The sequence below is a fragment of the Hypomesus transpacificus genome, unplaced genomic scaffold, assembly GCF_021917145.1.
Source record: "Hypomesus transpacificus isolate Combined female unplaced genomic scaffold, fHypTra1 scaffold_146, whole genome shotgun sequence".
NCBI lineage: Eukaryota > Metazoa > Chordata > Actinopteri > Osmeriformes > Osmeridae > Hypomesus > Hypomesus transpacificus.
In genome coordinates this window covers 272058-290781 of record NW_025813717.1, presented here as the reverse complement: position 1 = coordinate 290781, position 18724 = coordinate 272058, and the positions used below count along the sequence as shown (strand labels likewise).

Below are 18724 nucleotides of genomic sequence, written 5' to 3'. Positions count from 1 at the left end.
TTAACTCAAAAACACATTACATTAACTCTGAACGGAAAGGGTAGGTACTACACTTTAGCGCTGATTGGATGCAGTAGGCTAACTAACAAGAAATAAGAAATTGATCGACATAAGTACAAAATGCAATAGCCTGGCAGAGTTACGTGCACCAGAACATTTGTTTGGCTATCGAAGAATGTAGCAAATAGTAGGCTTCTTAGGCAAAAGTATTTCGAGTTAAATTTAAAAATCGATAGCCAAACAACTATCCTGGTCCACGTTATTCTGTCATTGTGGCATTTCATTCTTCTGTAGTGGACTATTAGTTTTTTCTTCTGAAAAGTCCTGATTCCTTCAACTGCGTTTTTAGCGTGCGCATAGGCTACTTATAGCCTATTGTGAAACGTCAACAGCAGATCTAAGATTATTTCATAGGAATGACCCTGATTAAAATAAAGAGTAGTGTAATGACTCTGAATTGTAAACATTAATGTTTCTCTTTCCTTCAAATCAAAACGATTAATTTCATGATAATGACAGAGTTACGTGGACTAGTTGTTTGGCTATCGATGTTTACGTTTAACACTGCAATTTATGCTTTTGCATACATAGCCTATGCTACATGCTTCGATACCCAAATAAATGTCCTGGTGCACGTAACTCTGTCAGGCTATTGCATTTTGTACTTCTGTCAATCAATTTCTTATTTCTTGTCAGTTAGCCTACTGCATCCAATCAGCGCTAAAGTGTAGTACCTACCCTTTCCGTTCAGAGTTAATGTAATGTGTTTTTGAGTTAATGTAATGTCGTTTTCCATTTGGGGGAGCGCGTTTTTGTATTGGGGGGAGGTGAACAAGTCATCCGATTTGGGGGGAGTTGACTCGTATTGGGGGGGAGCGCGTTTTTGTATTGGGGGAAGGTGAACAAGTCATCCGATTTGGGGGGAGTTGACTCGTATTGGGGGGGAGTATTTTCATTTTTGGGGGGAGGTGAACAAGTCATCCGATTTGGGGGGAGTTGACTCGTATTGGGGGGGAGTATTTTCATTTGGGGGATGTACTCATATTAGGGGGTGTCATTTGCACTTCAGGGCCACCGTACTCCCCTCCTGCCTACAGGAACACTAACCCCTCTCGCTCGCTGACTTCGTCGCCAGCAGTCCTTGTAACTGCGAACGCTCGCCACCCGCCTCCCAGAGTGCTCACGCTCTGACTAGTCTCCCTCTGTCTCGGCCCATATAATCAGCCACACCTATAACCACTAATTACATGAGCCCGCAGCTCATTTCCATTACAATATTACAATGTACAACATTGTATCCATAAAGGAAATTGGCAAAATGAAGACTTTAATTAGAGAATCAATAAAAACATGATCATGAAACTATAAACACTATAATAAAGTAAACAACAATAAAAAAGAGGTAAAAATAATGCCTGTCTTGCATGTTCTGGTAATTAATCTGCTGTTGTACTTTCTATGTGCACATCATGTAATGTCCTCAGACAGGTCTTTCCAAAGCCTAGGGGTGCTAATGGTGAAATCCTTAACAATCCTTGAGTATTGACACAATTATCGGAGTTCATCAAATCTACGAAGATTCTTTAAATTACAGATACAGTTTCAAGAACAACCTGTATGACCCTCAACAGCTCTTGTAATGAAAACAATAACCAAACCAACCAATCTTACTCAACAATGGGTCAAACACACAGACACTCTAAAGGGCTGAAGAGATACAGAGGTCAGCCAGAAATTAAAATTGAGCACCTTGTTGGGTTTCTTATGAAATTACAAATGTGTGCTTCAAAACTGAAAGGTGTCAGCCAGTGTTTACCAAGATTCTACCGAGTCTGACACAGCTTCCCCTCCATAGTTACAGGGGTAGAGTATCTTCCCAGTGTCCTGTCATGTTGGACTGTAGATCTGGTGTTACTGCATGTGCTGTCCCAGTAGGTGCAGAAAGGTAGTTCTTTCAGCTGTGGGTCACACAGAAGTTCTCTCAGGTGGTGACTGCTGGGACAGCTTGACCCCAGACATCACTGCTTTGGGGTTTTTCTGGTGTGGACACGCAGGTGACGCTTTAGATTACTATTTGTTTTACCTGAATAGTCACAGAGGTCACAGCTGTAGGGCTTCTCTCCAGTGTGGATCCTGCAGTGATCCGTGTAACTGCTAGCACGGCTAAAGGTTTTAACACAGAGGTCACAGCTGTAGGGCTTCTCCCCAGTGTGGATTCTGCGGTGAACTGTCAATTCCCCAGTCTGTTTGAAGGTTTTACCACAGAGGTCACAGCTGTAGGGTTTCTCTCCAGTGTGGATCCTGCAGTGAGCTCGGAAATTGCCAGCCTGGCTAAAGGTTTTACCACAGAGGTCACAGCTGTAGGGCTTCTCTCCAGTGTGGATCCTGCTGTGAACTGTGACACTGCCAGCGTGGCGAAAGGTTTTACCACAGAGGTCACAGCTGTAGGGCTTCTCTCCAGTGTGGATCCTGCAGTGATCTGTGTAACTGTTAGCACGGCTAAAAGTTTTACCACAGAGGTCACAGCTGTAGGGCTTCTCTCCTGTGTGGATTCTGCGGTGAACTATCAATTTCCCAGTCTGATTAAAGGTTTTACCACAGAGGTCACAGCTGTAGGGCTTCTCTCCTGTGTGGATTCTGCGGTGAGCTCTGCAATTGCCAGCTTGGCTAAAGGTTTTACCACAGAGGTCACAGCTGTAGGGCTTCTCTCCAGTGTGGATTCTGCTGTGAACGGTCAAATCCCCAGTCTGTTTAAAGGTTTTACCACAGAGGTCACAGCTGTAGGGCTTCTCTCCAGTGTGGATCCTGCAGTGATCTGTGTAACTGTTAGCACGGTTAAAAGTTTTACCACAGAGGTCACAGCTGTAGGGCTTCTCTCCAGTGTGGATTCTGCGGTGAACTATCAATTTCCCAGTCTGATTAAAGGTTTTACCACAGAGGTCACAGCTGTAGGGCTTCTCTCCTGTGTGGATTCTGCGGTGAGCTCTGCAATTGCCAGCTTGGCTAAAGGTTTTACCACAGAGGTCACAGCTGTAGGGCTTCTCTCCAGTGTGGATCCTGCAGTGATCTGTGTAACTGTTAGCACGGCTAAATGTTTTACCACAGAGGTCACAGCTGTAGGGCTTCTCTCCAGTGTGCATTCTGCGGTGAACTGTCAATTCCCCAGTCTGATTAAAGGTTTTACCACAAAGGTCACAGCTGTAGGGCTTCTCTCCTGTGTGGATTCTGCGGTGAGCTCTGCAATTGCCAGCTTGGCTAAAGGTTTTACCACAGAGGTCACAGCTGTAGGGCTTCTCTCCAGTGTGGATTCTGCTGTGAACGGTCAAATCCCCAGTCTGTTTAAAGGTTTTACCACAGAGGTCACAGCTGTAGGGCTTCTCTCCAGTGTGCATTCTGCGGTGAACTGTCAATTCCCCAGTCTGATTAAAGGTTTTACCACAAAGGTCACAGCTGTAGGGCTTCTCTCCAGTGTGGATCCTGCAGTGAGCTCTGCAATTGCCAGCTTGGCTAAAGGTTTTACCACAGAGGTCACAGCTGTAGGGCTTCTCTCCAGTGTGGATTCTGCTGTGAACGGTCAAATTCCCAGTCTGTTTAAAGGTTTTACCACAGAGGTGGTCACAGCTGTAGGGATTTTCTCCAGTGTGGATTCTGCGGTGAACTGTGAAACGGTTAGCCCGGCTAAAAGTTTTACCACAGAGGTCACAGCTGTAGGGCTTCTCTCCAGTGTGGATCCTCATGTGCTTCTTGAGTTTAATGAATGAAGAAAGGCTCTTCCCACATGTATCACAGTGATGCGTCTCCATAACTCAGCTCTCTCTTTGTTTTCTGTCTAGTCTCTCTATATCCTGTATCTAGTCTCTGGAAGCTTGTTTCTCTCTGATTGATCCTTTTTCCGGTTATTGCCGTTTCAGCTTGAGTCTCTGTCTGTGGTCTCTCTGGTTGAGTCTCTCTATGGTTGAGTCTCTCTCTGTTCTCTCTGGTTGATTCTCTGTCTGGTTACTGCTGTTTCTGGTTGAGTCTCTCTATGGTTGATTCTCTCTCTGTTTGTGTGTTTAGTCTCTTTGGAGCCTTAAGGAGCCTCCTCTGACTAGTCTCCGCCCATGATCAAGTATGATTGGCCAGTAGGGGATCTGGAAGAAACAGTTCCAAGTTAATGAGAACTCAGCTTTCCCATGTGAAGGAACTCTTTTGTCATAATGGGCCACTTTGCATATGTAATGTTGATCATTTGATGAGAGGTGTATGTTTCTAAGGTTTATTGATACTGGAGAAACACACAAAACTTTATTTTTGGCATACAACACTATATGATTAACTTAATCAATATGCATTACAAGCAAATTAACTATAAAATGACTTTATAATTATATTGCTAACTTTTAAATCAAAATATAATAATCTACTCTGTTTCTATTGTGTGTGTCTCAAGTTCTATTTAAAAATTGAGAATTTGTTTATAAATAATCAATGCTTCTATTTCATATGTTCTATGTCTCTGTTGAATGATCAATATAATCTATGCTTCTGTTGAATGAAAATACAATCAATGCTTAAGATATACCAAAATGTGTAATGACCATGTTGAACATATATTTCAGATGCAATCAATGCTTCAGATAAAATAAGTAATGATTATGCACCAGGACGTAAGTGTCTGAGATAGTGTGAAGATGGTCATTCTCAAGATATTGTATCCTTTCATGAGAAGAGGAATGCAATATGTCGGCGTTCTGGCAGGGAGAGGGTGCACGGGGTGATGTGATTTGCTGCAGAGAATGTGGAAGTCGGTGAGAGGTACCGGATAGGGGGAGGCAAGATTACCACACCATGACCGCATCATGACCGCACCATGACTTGTATTCATTGTTTGATTTGCATAATGTCTCATCTTAAAACTATAAAGAACTTGGTCTGCCATTTCACCTGGTGTTCCTCTCCAACCAAATTAGAACCACAACAAATGGTGACCTCTGACGTGTTTAGGGGAGAGATCTGGACGAGTAGGTCCCCAAGAAGGGAACCCAGCAGACCAGTAAGGGAGCAGGGCGGTGGTGACACTGACACTCACTGGGCCCATCATAACCAGTTAAGCAGAGCCTGTTTAAATGAAACCTGCATAGCTTAGGACCCAGTAGCTTTAGGAGTGAGTGTCTGTAAACTGCTGTTAGGCCTGTGACAAAAGGCTGCTATCATAATAGATCCCTAATGTTAAGACCAAAGCAGCAGCAAAGAGGGTTAGTTGGGGTAAGAACCAGCTGGAAATGTTTTCAGTAATCAGAGGGAAGGCTAGGGTTAGGCTGTCAGGGATTTCAAACCAAAAATTGTGTAACTTTTGAAGAGGTCTGTCCTTCAGTAACCACCGATTAGTTAACAATTATTAAATGTATTGATTACTTTATTACTTTTATATTGTTTGAAAAGTTCTGAATATAATAAACAATGTTTGATCTATACCCTGCTAAATTAAATGCAGGAGCACATAACCCTTGGTTATGTCCAGGAGAGAAATAAGCCTATCTATTAATGATGTTTCTGGTATCATTGATAAACCGTCATTATGCTGTTTTCTTATGCCTGCAAGGCCATAAGTTAGTTATTTGTCAGGTGCGACTAGGAAATGCCTGGAGTGCGCCAAGGAAGAAGGATACCTACGAGGCCTTGGCTTTTTGGATACAGCTCGCGGGGTGAATCCAATCGCAGAGAAACTGTAGGGCTGTATTTGGCAGCCCCTTTGTCACTGGTCACCCAGACAATCGTCTGGGACAGTCGTTGATTTGCATGAATGCTAAAATGACAATCACACCTGTGATTGTCACCCCTCTGGAGAGGTGATCTCAACATATGAAGAGGAAGGTGGATAGAGGAAGACTTTGAAATTATCATTAGAAGTTGTGTTCTTGTAAATATCATTCTAAACAGCTTTTAATGTCATGTTTGATATGATTTTGTTTCTTATTTTACGTATTACGTTCTAGTAATAATTTTAATGCTGTAACATGTACAGGGTTTACAGAGTTTGTGCTTGCAGCAGACCAACATGTGTTTAACATATTCCCTTGTTTTGCAAGGCACCACTTGGTCTACTGCAGCCTTGATTAATGATCCAATTTGAATTTGTATGCGTCAGACAACTTTTCTGTCATAGGCTAAGGCCGGTGTCCACATTTTAGTCAGACTTTGGTGTATATAGGGAGAAGTTTTTACCAATCACTGAGTTCTGTTTACGATACAGCTTCGATGCGTTAGGCGCCTAGTCTTCATTGTGAATACCTTTGTTAACCATTGCTCTGAAGGTATGTTTTGTATTTGATGATATTTCATTTTCATTGTATTGATTATCTTACTATTTAGATAATAAACTACTGTCCATTTTAAGTTTCTTGTTCTCCTTGAAATGTATCTATCACGCTACGGCGGTGAAAACTTATATTACAGTAGTGATAAACGACTCATTAGTGAACACGCATAATTTAGGGTCGATGCTCTTCCTGACACGCAATAACACAGAAGAAACTCAGGAGCCCCACACCTTCACGCTGCTGGAGCCCCACGCAGACGCCGAGCACCGACCTGAGGTCACCGCTCTGGCTACCAGGGCCTCGGACGCTTAGCTGGGCTCACAACGGTGGAAGCAGCGACGTGGAAGATTCTCAAGCTGGAGAAACCTCTGCAATACTACAGCCCGACTCATCCATGTCGCTGCATCTTTCAAAGGAAATCCAGTCAGCTCAAATTCTAAAGGCTGGAGCTGTTTCACAGACACACTTACCACAAAAGAGCTGTCACTGGCGAAGTGTCTGATCCTTGGCGAAGTGTCTGATCCTTCAGCACGAGGCCTTCATAGATGAACTGAAATGCTTGAAAGAGGGTAAGACACTTCCCAAACAAAGCCCATTTAAGAAGCTCATTCCAATGACCGATGAAGACGGCCTGCTGCGGGTCGGAGGTCGTATCTCATCCGCACCTGACCTGTCAGGAGAAGAGAAACACCCTCTCGTTTTCCCACGCACCCACCACATCGTCAATCTTCTGGTGAGATTCCACCACCAGCAGGTAGTGCATCAGGGGCGACACATAACAGAGGGAGCAGTCAGAGCAGCAGGCTATTGGATCATCGGTGGTAAACATCTGGTGTCGTCTGTCATCCACAGGTGTGTGACCTGCCGCAAGCTACGCGGACGGCTACAGCACTAGAAGATGGCAGTCCACCAACGTGGGCCTTGGGCCGTCATGACATGGAGAACAAGAAGAGGAAGTGCAGACAGTAAGCGCTGGGCAGTGATTTTTACCTGCATGTCAACCAGAGCTGTCCACCTCGACCTCATTGAATCTGTGACAACCGACAGCTTCATCAACGCACTCAGAAGATTTTTCGCCATCCGTGGTCCAGCCAGACTTCTCCGCTCTGACAGGGGGACTAACTTTGTTGGAGCTTGTAAAGAGCTGGACATTAACACGGAAGACGCAACCATAACTGCATACCTCCAAAGCAAAGGGTGCTCATGGGTATTCAACCCACCGCACTCATCACAAATGGGGGGTGCATGGGAGAGGCTAATCGGCGTCTCCAGGCACATCCTGGATGCCATGCTGCTTCAGACCGGACACAGCCACCTCACATGCGAGGTCCTAAGCACTCTCATGGCCGAGGTAATGGCCTTTATGAATGCCAGACCCCTGGTGCCCGTTTCTTCCGACCCCGACATGCCGACAGTCCTCACCGAGCAATGCTGCTTAATCAGAAGATGAGCACCGTCTCTGCTCCCTCCGGGAACTTCCAAATGGTGGATCTGCATAGAAACACGTCCAGTGCCTTGCAAACACCTGCCTTGCAAAAAGAGATGGAGAAGGGACTACCTGTCCACACTGCAGGGCCTCAGAAAGTGGACTGACGAAGCGGGCCAAGCAGGGACAAGAGGGTCCGCAAGGTGGAGGTCAAAATAGCAAAAGAAGGGACTGTTAAGGTGTTTTTGAGAAATATCTCAGAAATAGTCGTTCTTCTCTCTGAGTAGTAAAATAATGTATGTTGTGAGCCAACAGAACTGTATGTAATTTGTGTTGACGCATAATATTATACCAAGCGGGGAGCGTTCTGCCTTCTCTAGAAATTGCCTAAATACTGCCACCTAGTGGTCAGCGCACACTAGGGAGAGGCAGGCTGGTTTCTTTTTAGAGTGAATGTTACATGCTAGTTTTGATGTTGGCCAATTCCTCCTCGAAGAGCCTTCTTCCACGCTCGAACTTTGGAAATGATTTGTCTTTTTACAAAATGTTCAATCCTGCATAATTAATTACAAAGTTGAAAAGAGTAAAAACGCAACAAAAAGCAACACTCGTCATTCATTTTTCTGCACAAAGAAAGTGTAAGCTGGCTGTCGACTCCTGCCAAGAAGAAACGCAGGTCGAGGACAGCATACCTTTCTTAGTTTCAATGTAAAGTTATGGACTATGGAAATTACATTTACAGTGTAAAAATTGTTTAAACTGCTGACATATTGTGAACTCTTTGATTTATAAAAGCCATACTCAGTGGAAGAAGGAATGAGTACGTAGCCTAAAACAACAGAAGGATCATTCAGGAACGACATTTTTGCACAAAATAGACTATAACACACAACTTACAAGGGTTGTGTTTGCAAAGATTAACCGGTGGTTTTAAAAATGAAAGAAATGGAGACAATATTTTTTTACAGCTGTATGCACTCTTGATTTCCAAACCTTTTAGTATTGTGGTGAATTTGTTAAACTGGTTTTTAGTCTGCACGTGTGCATGTCAGATTTTACTCCTTGACAGCAGCGTCACTGGGTTCGGTCTATGAAGCTGGTGGAACGAAGGTAAAGTCATACCCTGCAGAAGGTGGGTCAGGCTTCTCTGTGTGAACGTAAAAGCAACATGAAGAATAATGTCTTGATGTTATGTTCTGGTATACATGCCTCTGAGCCCCCAAGCCCCCAACACAAGACCCCTCTTCTAGAACATTTTAAGGTGCTGCGATGGGACGTGTATCACTGCACTTCGTGCCGCTCAGTGGGGGTTTCATAAACAATTCATTTCACACATGACATAGTGCAGTACATGGTCTGGTTACGTGCGTGACCACAGTCTACCACTAGATGGCAGCAGTAGCCTGTACAGATGTGCAACAGATGCTCATGTACTCACTGTGTCAACTAATAGAGAATCTCTTCTGTGCTGTGAATTATATTAATGGGCAACACTAACACACCAATTTATATTTTAAGTCTACATTGCGATCCTTGCAGGTGTGTGCCAGCCACAAGACCGTTATGTACATCTGACTTTGGAGGTAAAGGGTCAACCACAATACAGATGCTCGATCTCTAATTTTCCTGGCAGGACTACGCTGTCTCTACAGTGATTCTAACAAACAAATGCAGTCTTTCAATTCATTATGTGTTAAAGCAAGGAAAAAAGTATCCAAAGTTATGTCAACAGACTTGTTGTGTTAAGTGTGTCCTAAGAGTTTTTTAATTTCAGTACGAACAAATCAGTGTAAATTGTTCTTGCTGCTTGCCACACTGTTTTGCTAATCTGTTTTCAATGGGTCACCGATTTCGGTACAACACCTGTATTGATTGCAGTCTCAGGCAAGAGCAGAGATACTAGAATTCAAGTGACAAACAACTGCCACAGGTAATATAACTTTATTTTCAATTTGACCAAAGACCACAATGTTATATTCTCCATCAATCAATGTATTTTGCCTATACATAAAGTAACCTTGCAATGTCATTTACAGATTAAAATACCATTCAAAATATTCATTCTTTTTATGATGATGGCGGCAGAACCACCAAGGCTCTACCGCTTATAACCCGATGTCCAGTTTCCTTGGCTCGAGCTCTCACGACACCAGCATAACAGAGCTGAAGGGGTGTATTGACGCTGAGTAAATTTGATGGGTAAAGTTTTGGGGGGTAAATCTTGACTTACATCATTCACAGCTGGGACACTCAATGGTTCTCTAAAAATAGAGAACTCTAAAAGAATCATTAATGATTTGTGTATCTCAACAGTTCAGTTGCCAAACTTAACATAAAATTATATAACATTGTACAACATTGTATCCATACAGGAACTTGACTCGAAGTATGGTGTCAAAATGAAGTTCTTAATTAGAGAATTAAAAAACATGACCATAAAACTATAAACACTATAATAAAGTAAACAACAATTAAACAATAAGGTAAACATAGTGCCTGTCTTGCTTGTTCTGGTTTTTGATTTTCTGCTGTACTTTCTATGTGCACAATCTGGTGTTCATCAGAACTACTTTTATTCTTTAAATTACTGATACCGTTTTAAGAACAAAGTGCATGACCCTCAAGAGGTCTTGTAGTTAAAACAATAACAAACCAACCAATCTTACTCAACAATTGGGTCAAAACTAATATTGAGCACCTTAATGGGTTTCTTATGAATTTACAAATGTGTGTTTCAAAACTGAAAGGTGTCAGCTGTTTACCAAGATTCTACCCAGTCTGACACAGCTTCACCTCCATTTTTACAGGGTATCTTCCCTGTGTCCTGTCATGTTGGACTGTAGATCTGGTGTTACTGCATGTGCTGTCCCAGTAGGTGCAGGCCAGTAGTTCTTCCAGCTGTGGGTCACACAGAAGTTCTCTTAGGTGGTGACTGCTGGGACAGCTTGTTCCCAGACATCACTGCTTTGGGGTTTTTCTATTGTGGACATGCAGGTGACTCTTCAGATGGGTACTTGCTTTACCTGAATAGTCACAGAGGTCACAGCTGTAGGGCTTCTCTCCAGTGTGGATTCTGCAGTGAACTTTGAAACTGCTACCACTGCTTAAGGTTTTACCACAGAGGTCACAGCTGTAAGTCTTCTCTCCAGTGTGGATCCTGCGGTGATCTGTGTAACTGCTAGCATGGCTAAAGGTTTTACCACAGCGGTCACAGCTGTAAGGCTTCTCTCCAGTGTGGATCCTGCGGTGAATTTTGAAACTGTTAGCATAGCTAAAGGTTTTGTCACAGAGGTCACAGCTGTAGGGCTTCTCTCCAGTGTGGATCCTGCGGTGAATTCTGAAAGTGGTAGCATGGCTAAAGGTTTTATCACAGAGGTCACAGCTGTAGGGCTTCTCTCCAGTGTGGGTCCTGCGGTGCTGTCTGAGATTGCCAGCCTGGCTAAAGGTTTTACCACAGAGGTCACAGCTGTAGGGCTTCTCTCCAGTGTGGATCCTGCGGTGAATTCTGAAAGTGGCAGCATGGCTAAAGGTTTTATCACAGAGGTCACAGCTGTAGGGCTTCTCTCCAGTGTGGGTCCTGCGGTGATGTCTGAGATTGCCAGCCTGGCTAAAGGTTTTACCACAGAGGTCACAGCTGTAGGGATTCTCTCCAGTGTGGATCCTGCGGTGATATGTGTAACTGCTAGCATGGCTAAAGGTTTTACCACAAAGGTCACAGCTGTAGGGCTTCTCTCCAGTGTGGATCCGGCTATGATCTTTGAAATGGTTAGCTCTGCTAAAGGTTTTACCACAAAGGTCACAGCTGTAGGGCTTCTCTCCAGTGTGGATCCTGCGGTGATATGTGTAACTGCTAGCATGGCTAAAGGTTTTACCACAAAGGTCACAGCTGTAGGGCTTCTCTCCAGTGTGGATCCTGCGATGATATGTGTAACTGCTAGCATGGCTAAAGGTTTTACCACAAAGGTCACAGCTGTAGGGCTTCTCTCCAGTGTGGATCATCATGTGCCTCTTGAGGTTACTAGATGAGGAAAGGCTCTTCCCACATGTATCACAGTGATGTGTCTCCATAACTCAGCCCTCTGTTTGTTCTCTGTCTGGTCTCTCTGGATCACGTCTTGTATAGTCTCTGGAAGCTTGTTTCTCTCATTAATCCTCTGTCTGGTTACTGCTGTTTCTGGTTGAGTCTCTCTATGGTTGAGTCTCTCTCTGTAGTCTCTCTGGTTGAGTCTGTGTAGTTTCTCTGGAGCCTTAAGATGTCTTCTCTGACTAGTCTCCGCCCATGACCAAGTATTATTGGCCAGTACGGGATCTGGATGAAACAGTTCCAAGTTAGTAATGAGAACTCAGCTTTCCCATATGAAGGAACTCTTTTGTCTGACATAATGTCCACTTTGCACATGTAATGTTGATCATGTGGTTATTTTAATTTGGTTTCATTCAAAATTATAGGCTATATGATTAACCTGCACAATACACATTAAATGCAAATTAACCATAAAATGACTTTGGATTGGAATTGCAAAAATTGTAATCCTATGAAAATAATATATTCTGTCTCTATTGTGTTTGTCTCAAGTTCTACTTAAAAACTTGAGATTTTATTTTGAGGAAAGTAATCGATGCTTCTATTTCATATGTTCTATGTCTGTTGAATTATGTATATAATCTATGCCTTTGTTGAATAAAAATACAATCAATGCTTCGGATATACAAAATGTCTAATGACCATGTTGAACATATATTCCAGATACAATCAATGCTTCAGATGTATCTTTTTCGTGAGAAGAGGAATGCATTTAGTCAGCGTACTGGCAGGGAGGGGTGCACAGGGTGATGTGATTTGCTGCAGAGAATGTGGAAGTCAAGGCCGGTGAGAGGTACCGGATAGGGGGAGGCGAGAAGACCACACTATGACCGCATCATGACCGCACCATGACTGCACCATGACCACACCATGACCACACCATGACCGCACCATGACCACACCATGACCACACCATGACTACCTCTGCCGCACCATGAGCGCACCACTATAACCACACCATGACCGCACCATGACCGCACTATGACCACACCATGACCACACCTGCCGCACCATTTGTTTGTTTTGTTTGTTTGTTTGTTTGTTTATTTGCACAAAATATTATATAAAAACATAATACAAAATCAATGGATAAAACAGGTGCAAGAGGAGGGAAGAAGCGTAAACGCTTGTACGAGGCACTCCTCCTCTAAACTAAACAAAATGTATAATAATAATCAGGTGCTAAAGCAAACTAATACATAGAAAATGAATGAATACAATGAGGATAATCACGTAATTAAGTAAATCGAATGGCTTGGATTACCAATAACAAAAAAGTAAAGTATTACATAGAAATAAACATGCAATACGGATACACAGACAACTAAAACTTTAAGTCCACAATAAATAATAAAGTCATACATAGTAAATGAAAACGATGTGGAAAGGGTAATCGATAATGGTATGGTATATAAATGATTGAGTGACAACTACAACGGGGTTGGATTTTTTAACAGGTGTGTTTTAAGATCATATTTGAAGGTCAGAAAAGAGGAAGTAAAATTCTTGAGGCAGGGGGAAGATAGTTCCATACTGTGAAACACTTGAATTTGACAGACATTTGGGCCAAAGAGGTTCTGAAAAGGGGGATATGTAAATTGCCGCATTGGCAAATTTGATAATTGTGAATCTGAGAACGAAAATTCAGGAAACCGTCAAAGGTAACAGGAAGATTATGGTTTATATATTGGGCTGTAAAAAAAGCAAGTTGAAATCTGTTAATGTCATAAATGTTTAAAATTCCAAGTTTCTCAAATAATGGTGTAGAATGGGTGTATAAACTGGAACTAGTGGCAATGCGTAGACATTTTTTCTGTAGAATTAATAGAGGGTGTAGAGAAGTCTTGTAGGCATTTCCCCAAACGATATTACAATATGTAAGGTAGGGGTAGATTAAACTGTTGTATATAGTTGTAAAGGATTCCTTGGATAAAAGATGTTTAATTTTCCCTATAATCCCAATAGTTTTCGAACATTTATTTACTGTCATAGCAATGTGAGACTTCCATGTTAATCGATCGTCGTCATACCATGACCGCACCACCATGACCGCACCATGACCACACCATGACCACACCATGACCATACCATGACCGCACCATAGGACAAGGAGAGGGTACAATGGGCGTCACAACTCTTTAGAGTCAACACCAGGTGATGAGAAACCAAAGGCTTTTGTCTTCTACGAAACGAGACTGGTAACATTGACGGGTATCGCCGATCTAGATTGAGACACCATGGTGTACATTCATTGTTTGATTTGCATAATCTTTCATCTTATTAAACTATAAAGTTTAGCTTAGTAAACTTGGTCTACCATTTCACCTGGTGTTCTTCTCCACCCAAATTAGAACCTCAACAAATTATGACCTCCGACGTGTTTGGGGGAGAGATCTGGAAGAGTAGGTCCGCAAGAAGGCGACTCAGCAGACCAGTAAGTGAGCAGGGCGGCGGTGGTTGACTGACACTCACTGGGCCCATCATAAGCAGGCAAGCAGTTAACCTGTTTAAACTAAACCTGCATAGCTTAGGACCCAGTAGCTTTAGGAGCGAGTGTCTGTAAACTGCTGTTAGGCCTGTGACCAAAGGCTGCTAGAACCAAATTGACCCTGTAAAGATATTTTGAGTTCAGATAAACATTGATGCAAACTCAAAGATCCCTGATCTATTATGATCAGACACTGTGAGGCTTGGAGCAATATAGGATGGAATACTAGCATATATGACTGGGATACAAGCCCAAAGCTGCAGTAAAGAGGGTAAGAACCTGCTGGAATGTTTTCAGTAATCAGAGGAGGCTGTTAGAGATTGCAAACCAAAACATTTAACTATTGAAGAGGTCTATCCTTAACCACTGATGAGTTAACAATGATTAAACATAATGATTACTTTATTACTTTTATACTGTTTGAAATACTATGAATATAATAACAATGTTTGAACTATACCTTCTTATATTAAGCTAATGAGAACCCTTGGTGAGAGAAATATGTATCTATTAATTATGTTTCTAGTATCATTGATAAACCGTCATTATGCTGTTTTCTTATGCCTGCATGGCCATAAGTTAGTTATTTGTCAGGTGCGACTAGGAAATGCCTGTGACACTTGGGTAGTTGAGAGGTCATAATATTAGCTAAGTGTATAATAGCATGCAACTTTGACTGGGAAAAAAGAAGGAACGTCAAGGCCATTCCCAGGAGCCCTATCTAAAGACCTAAACAAAAGCTATCTAGCATGCAGTGTCCTTCTTTCTGTGCTAATCGTTTCAGATCCTCCCATATTTTGATTCTATTTAAATCTATTTCACTCCCCTGATTTCCTGTATTCATTGTCCAGTCTTTAGTGATACTCAACTTGAGTGTACAAAGTTAACCTAGAGAGTCTCTGTTTCAGTGTAATGGTTCTACTGCAGTGTTGCTCCCCTCCAGCTTGCGCTCGCCTGCCTGGCCTTGGACACAGCTGTGGCTTGCCGCAAGCTTTTGCTCCAGCCTATCTCCACCATCCCTCCCACACACCCAGCCTGAGAGCCAGACTGTAGAGGGTGGGCGTAAGGCAGGTTGGTCAAGGCCTGGGACAGTCAAAAAAGCCTGCCGAAAGCCTAGGGCTCTCCCTTTTGGTCCTGGGCGGGCTCGGCGACCACAGCTGTGGTTCAGGGCTGGGCTGTGATGTTGTGGGTGTTGGTGGACAGAGGGGTGAGTGTGGGGGCGAAGGTGCCATGTTTTCTGTATGTGTCTCTGTTAGAAAAGTTAAAGATGTAACTGTTATCCTGTATAAGAATGATTCTGTGTTCAGTATTCCTTGTGTTTAAAGAGAGGCCTAACCCCAAATCTGAACTCTGGGTAACACTAGGCTTACGTAAACAAGGGGATCTGGGCTTTACCGCTATCTTACTGGAGAGGCCATAAAAGAGTCAATCATATGGTCAAGCTTAGAGGGGTCAGAGAGTGCACACACGCACACAGTCAAACACGCACGCACGCACACACGCACGCCAGGTCTATGCAAGGGAGCCATTGAAGGAAGAGCCATGGGACATTTGCATGCCTTTGTTTTAGCCAATGTCTTTGAAGAGCGGTTTCTGTTTAAATAGGTAGCTAGCACAACATGCTAGCGGACAAACTTTGTAGCACAATGGCGTGTGATGTTTTGAAAGCAATAAAGCTTTCTTAACTTGTTCACCAACTGACTGTGCAATGCTTGATAGATTCATATTTCTGACAGTCTCCTGTGTGTCGTAGGAACTATATGAAGGACAGCCTGAGGACCAACGTGTTTGTGAGGTTCCAAGCTGAGCCCATCGCCCCAGCCCTCCAGACCTCACTGGTAGCTGCTGTTCGGAGTCACTGACGGAAGGAAATCAAGGAGATCTGTCTAACCACCCTCAAACTCTACACCAGGAAGAAAGTAACACACATACTGTCCGCACTAAGCCACATGCATGTTCTACAACATTGTTTCCTACCTTTTTGGGGCCCATGATTGCAAGGGCATCTGTCACGGGGACCATATTCAGTACCGTATTAAACCAACTAGCTGCAGGTGTGCAGCAGGGAAGCACCCAGCTGGTCGCAATTAACCGGGGGATTGGGAGGGTTTTTAAACTCAGATCACCGTCAATCAAGGAGCGTTGGGGACTGGAAGGAGAACTGAAACTGGAAGCGGAGAGAAGGACTGGAAGCGGAGAGAAGGACTGGAAGCAGAGAGAGAGGACTGGAAGCAGAGAGAGAGGACTGGAAGCAGAGAGAGAGGACTGGAAGCAGAGAGAGAGGACTGGGGGAGCAAGGGACTGCAACACAGCGCGCACAGAGACGGACTTTCGCCGAAGCTGAGTACCGTGAATTCTACACAGTCAAGCTTGTGGAACGTGCTGCCCGGACTGCTCGGCCTATTGATACACCTGAGTTTGAGGTTTTATCCACAGTTGTGTTACGCTTGCACACGTGAGTTTGATGTGTGGTGTGCCCATGTTCCACGGTTTTACAGATTTTGCCGTTCATGCACTAGTTGGAGCACCCTGCAGTCCCGGGTGGGCGATAGGATTACGTCCAGTGTGCGCAGAATAATCAATCGGACTATTCCAGCAGTCTCCGGATAACCCCCTTCCCCCTGCTGGAGGAGGCCAGTATCAGTGGCCACCAGAGGAACCAGGCTACCTTATCTCCTGCCAGAGCCTCTTGAGGCGATCAACAACAAGGACTTCCTTTTCTTTTTGTTTTTTACCAATAAACCTATTACATTTTATACCTCGATTCTACGAGTTTTGGCGTCTTTTGAGTGGGAGATACGTTTTGCTCCTCAGAGTAAGAGTAGACTAAGTGGAGGCACCAGCGCCCCCACCTGTGACACATCTTCACTGTCTCCTCATCCTAACTACAATCATCTGGAGAAGGAGGTGGAGAGGAGGTAGACGTTCCTGCAGGAGGCCAAGCTGAAGGCCAAAGGGCTGAATCCTGATGGGACCCCCGCACTGTCTGCCCTGGGGGTTTCTCCCCTGGCTCCAAACTTGTGAAGGGAACCTTTAATTTTTCATTCAGCCTTTATTTAACAAGGAAAACCTGTTGAGACATTCTCTTTTGCAAGGAGACCTGGCCACGAATGGCAGTTGAGCGATATATGTGTAGGACAGTACAAAATAAGTACGCACCTACTTCCTATTATAACCATTGCCTTCCTTGTTCAGTAGATTGGACTGCAGCTTGGTCCACTACCAGAGGATGACGCATGTGTGTGTTTGAGTTCTCCCAGGTTCTCCTAATGTTGTGAAGTCAAGAAGCAGCCTGAAAACCCTGCGCTCCAAGAGCCCACACAAAGGGTGAGACCCCTACAGACAAACATATACCCACACTACTACACACACATATATACATATACTACTGCACAAACACACACCACTGCACAATCACGCACCACTGCACACTTACTTCATACTCCCTCTAGGCCCAGAGCCGTGTGAAGCTTATCTCTTCTGAGTGTAACGTCTTTTCTCTACCCCCCCACCTTTCAGGATGAGGAAGGAGGCCAGGATTGGCAGGAACAGCAGGAGTGGGAGTGGCTCCAGGTCCAGAACACGCTCTCACTCGTTTTCCCGCTCTCCCCGCAGACAGTAAGACACCTTTCCTGCATCTTTAATCTGGGGTTATTGGGAGTTGATGTAGATGAGTTGGGTGTAGGCCTGTCTAACTCCCGCCTCTCTCCTGTCTCTCCTTCTCTCTCCCCCCTCCTCCCCCGTAGTTACAACAGCAGACGCAGTCGCCTACAGCTCTCGTTCCAACAGCCGCAGCCCGTCACCGCGGCGACACCCGCCCTCACCGCTGCTACCCCACCTCAAGCGGAAGCCCAGTCACCACGGCAACAGCGAGCCCAAGCCGCCGGGTCGCTGCAGCAACAGCGTTGGGGCCCTTCAAGGGAGAGCGAGAGGGAAAGGGAGCGCAGCTTGTTGGACCTCTCCTCTTCCAAGAAACACGAAAGGGGCGGAGGCCACCACCACCGCGGCTGGAGCGAGCGGAGGGAGAGGTCCCAGTCGTACGAGCAGGAGAGAGAGAGGGAGCGCGCTCACAAGAGCAAGCACCACGGCAGCAGCGGCCACTCAGGGCACGGACGGCACCGCCGCTAAGACGGGCTGGGAGAGGAGGCCGGACCCTGACGATGACTCCTCCTGGGGCTCTTCTGACTCAGACCAGGGGGACGACGCGGCCCAGGGGAGCTCAGCTCTGCAGCCTCTTGGAGGGCTCCCGTTCTGGCCTGCAGCGGCCTCCTTCATTCAGCTCTGATTTCTTTCTCTTTGTCGTCTGCAAAGACCCCCCCAACCCTTTTTTAGTTTCAATGTACAGTTATGGACTATGGAAATGACATTTACAGTGTAAAGATGGTTTAAACTGCTGACGTATTGTGAACTCTTTGATTTATAAAAGC

General features: G+C 44.4%; 1 protein-coding gene and 1 pseudogene across 1 annotated transcript in view; one reads left to right on the top strand and one right to left on the bottom strand.

Annotated features, from left to right (window-relative positions):
- LOC124488581 (zinc finger protein 208-like) overlaps positions 1 to 18724 on the bottom strand; it is a 74604-nt gene that overhangs the window by 21928 nt on the left and 33952 nt on the right. Inside the window, exons 4-5 of the mRNA XM_047051278.1 lie at positions 10810 to 11753; positions 2116 to 3743 (exon numbers count right to left, since the gene is read on the bottom strand). Coding sequence (XP_046907234.1) covers positions 2116 to 3743; positions 10810 to 11753 — 2572 coding nt within the window. The remainder of the gene's footprint in view (positions 1 to 2115; positions 3744 to 10809; positions 11754 to 18724) is intronic.
- On the top strand, positions 17532 to 18440 carry LOC124488608 (annotated as a pseudogene).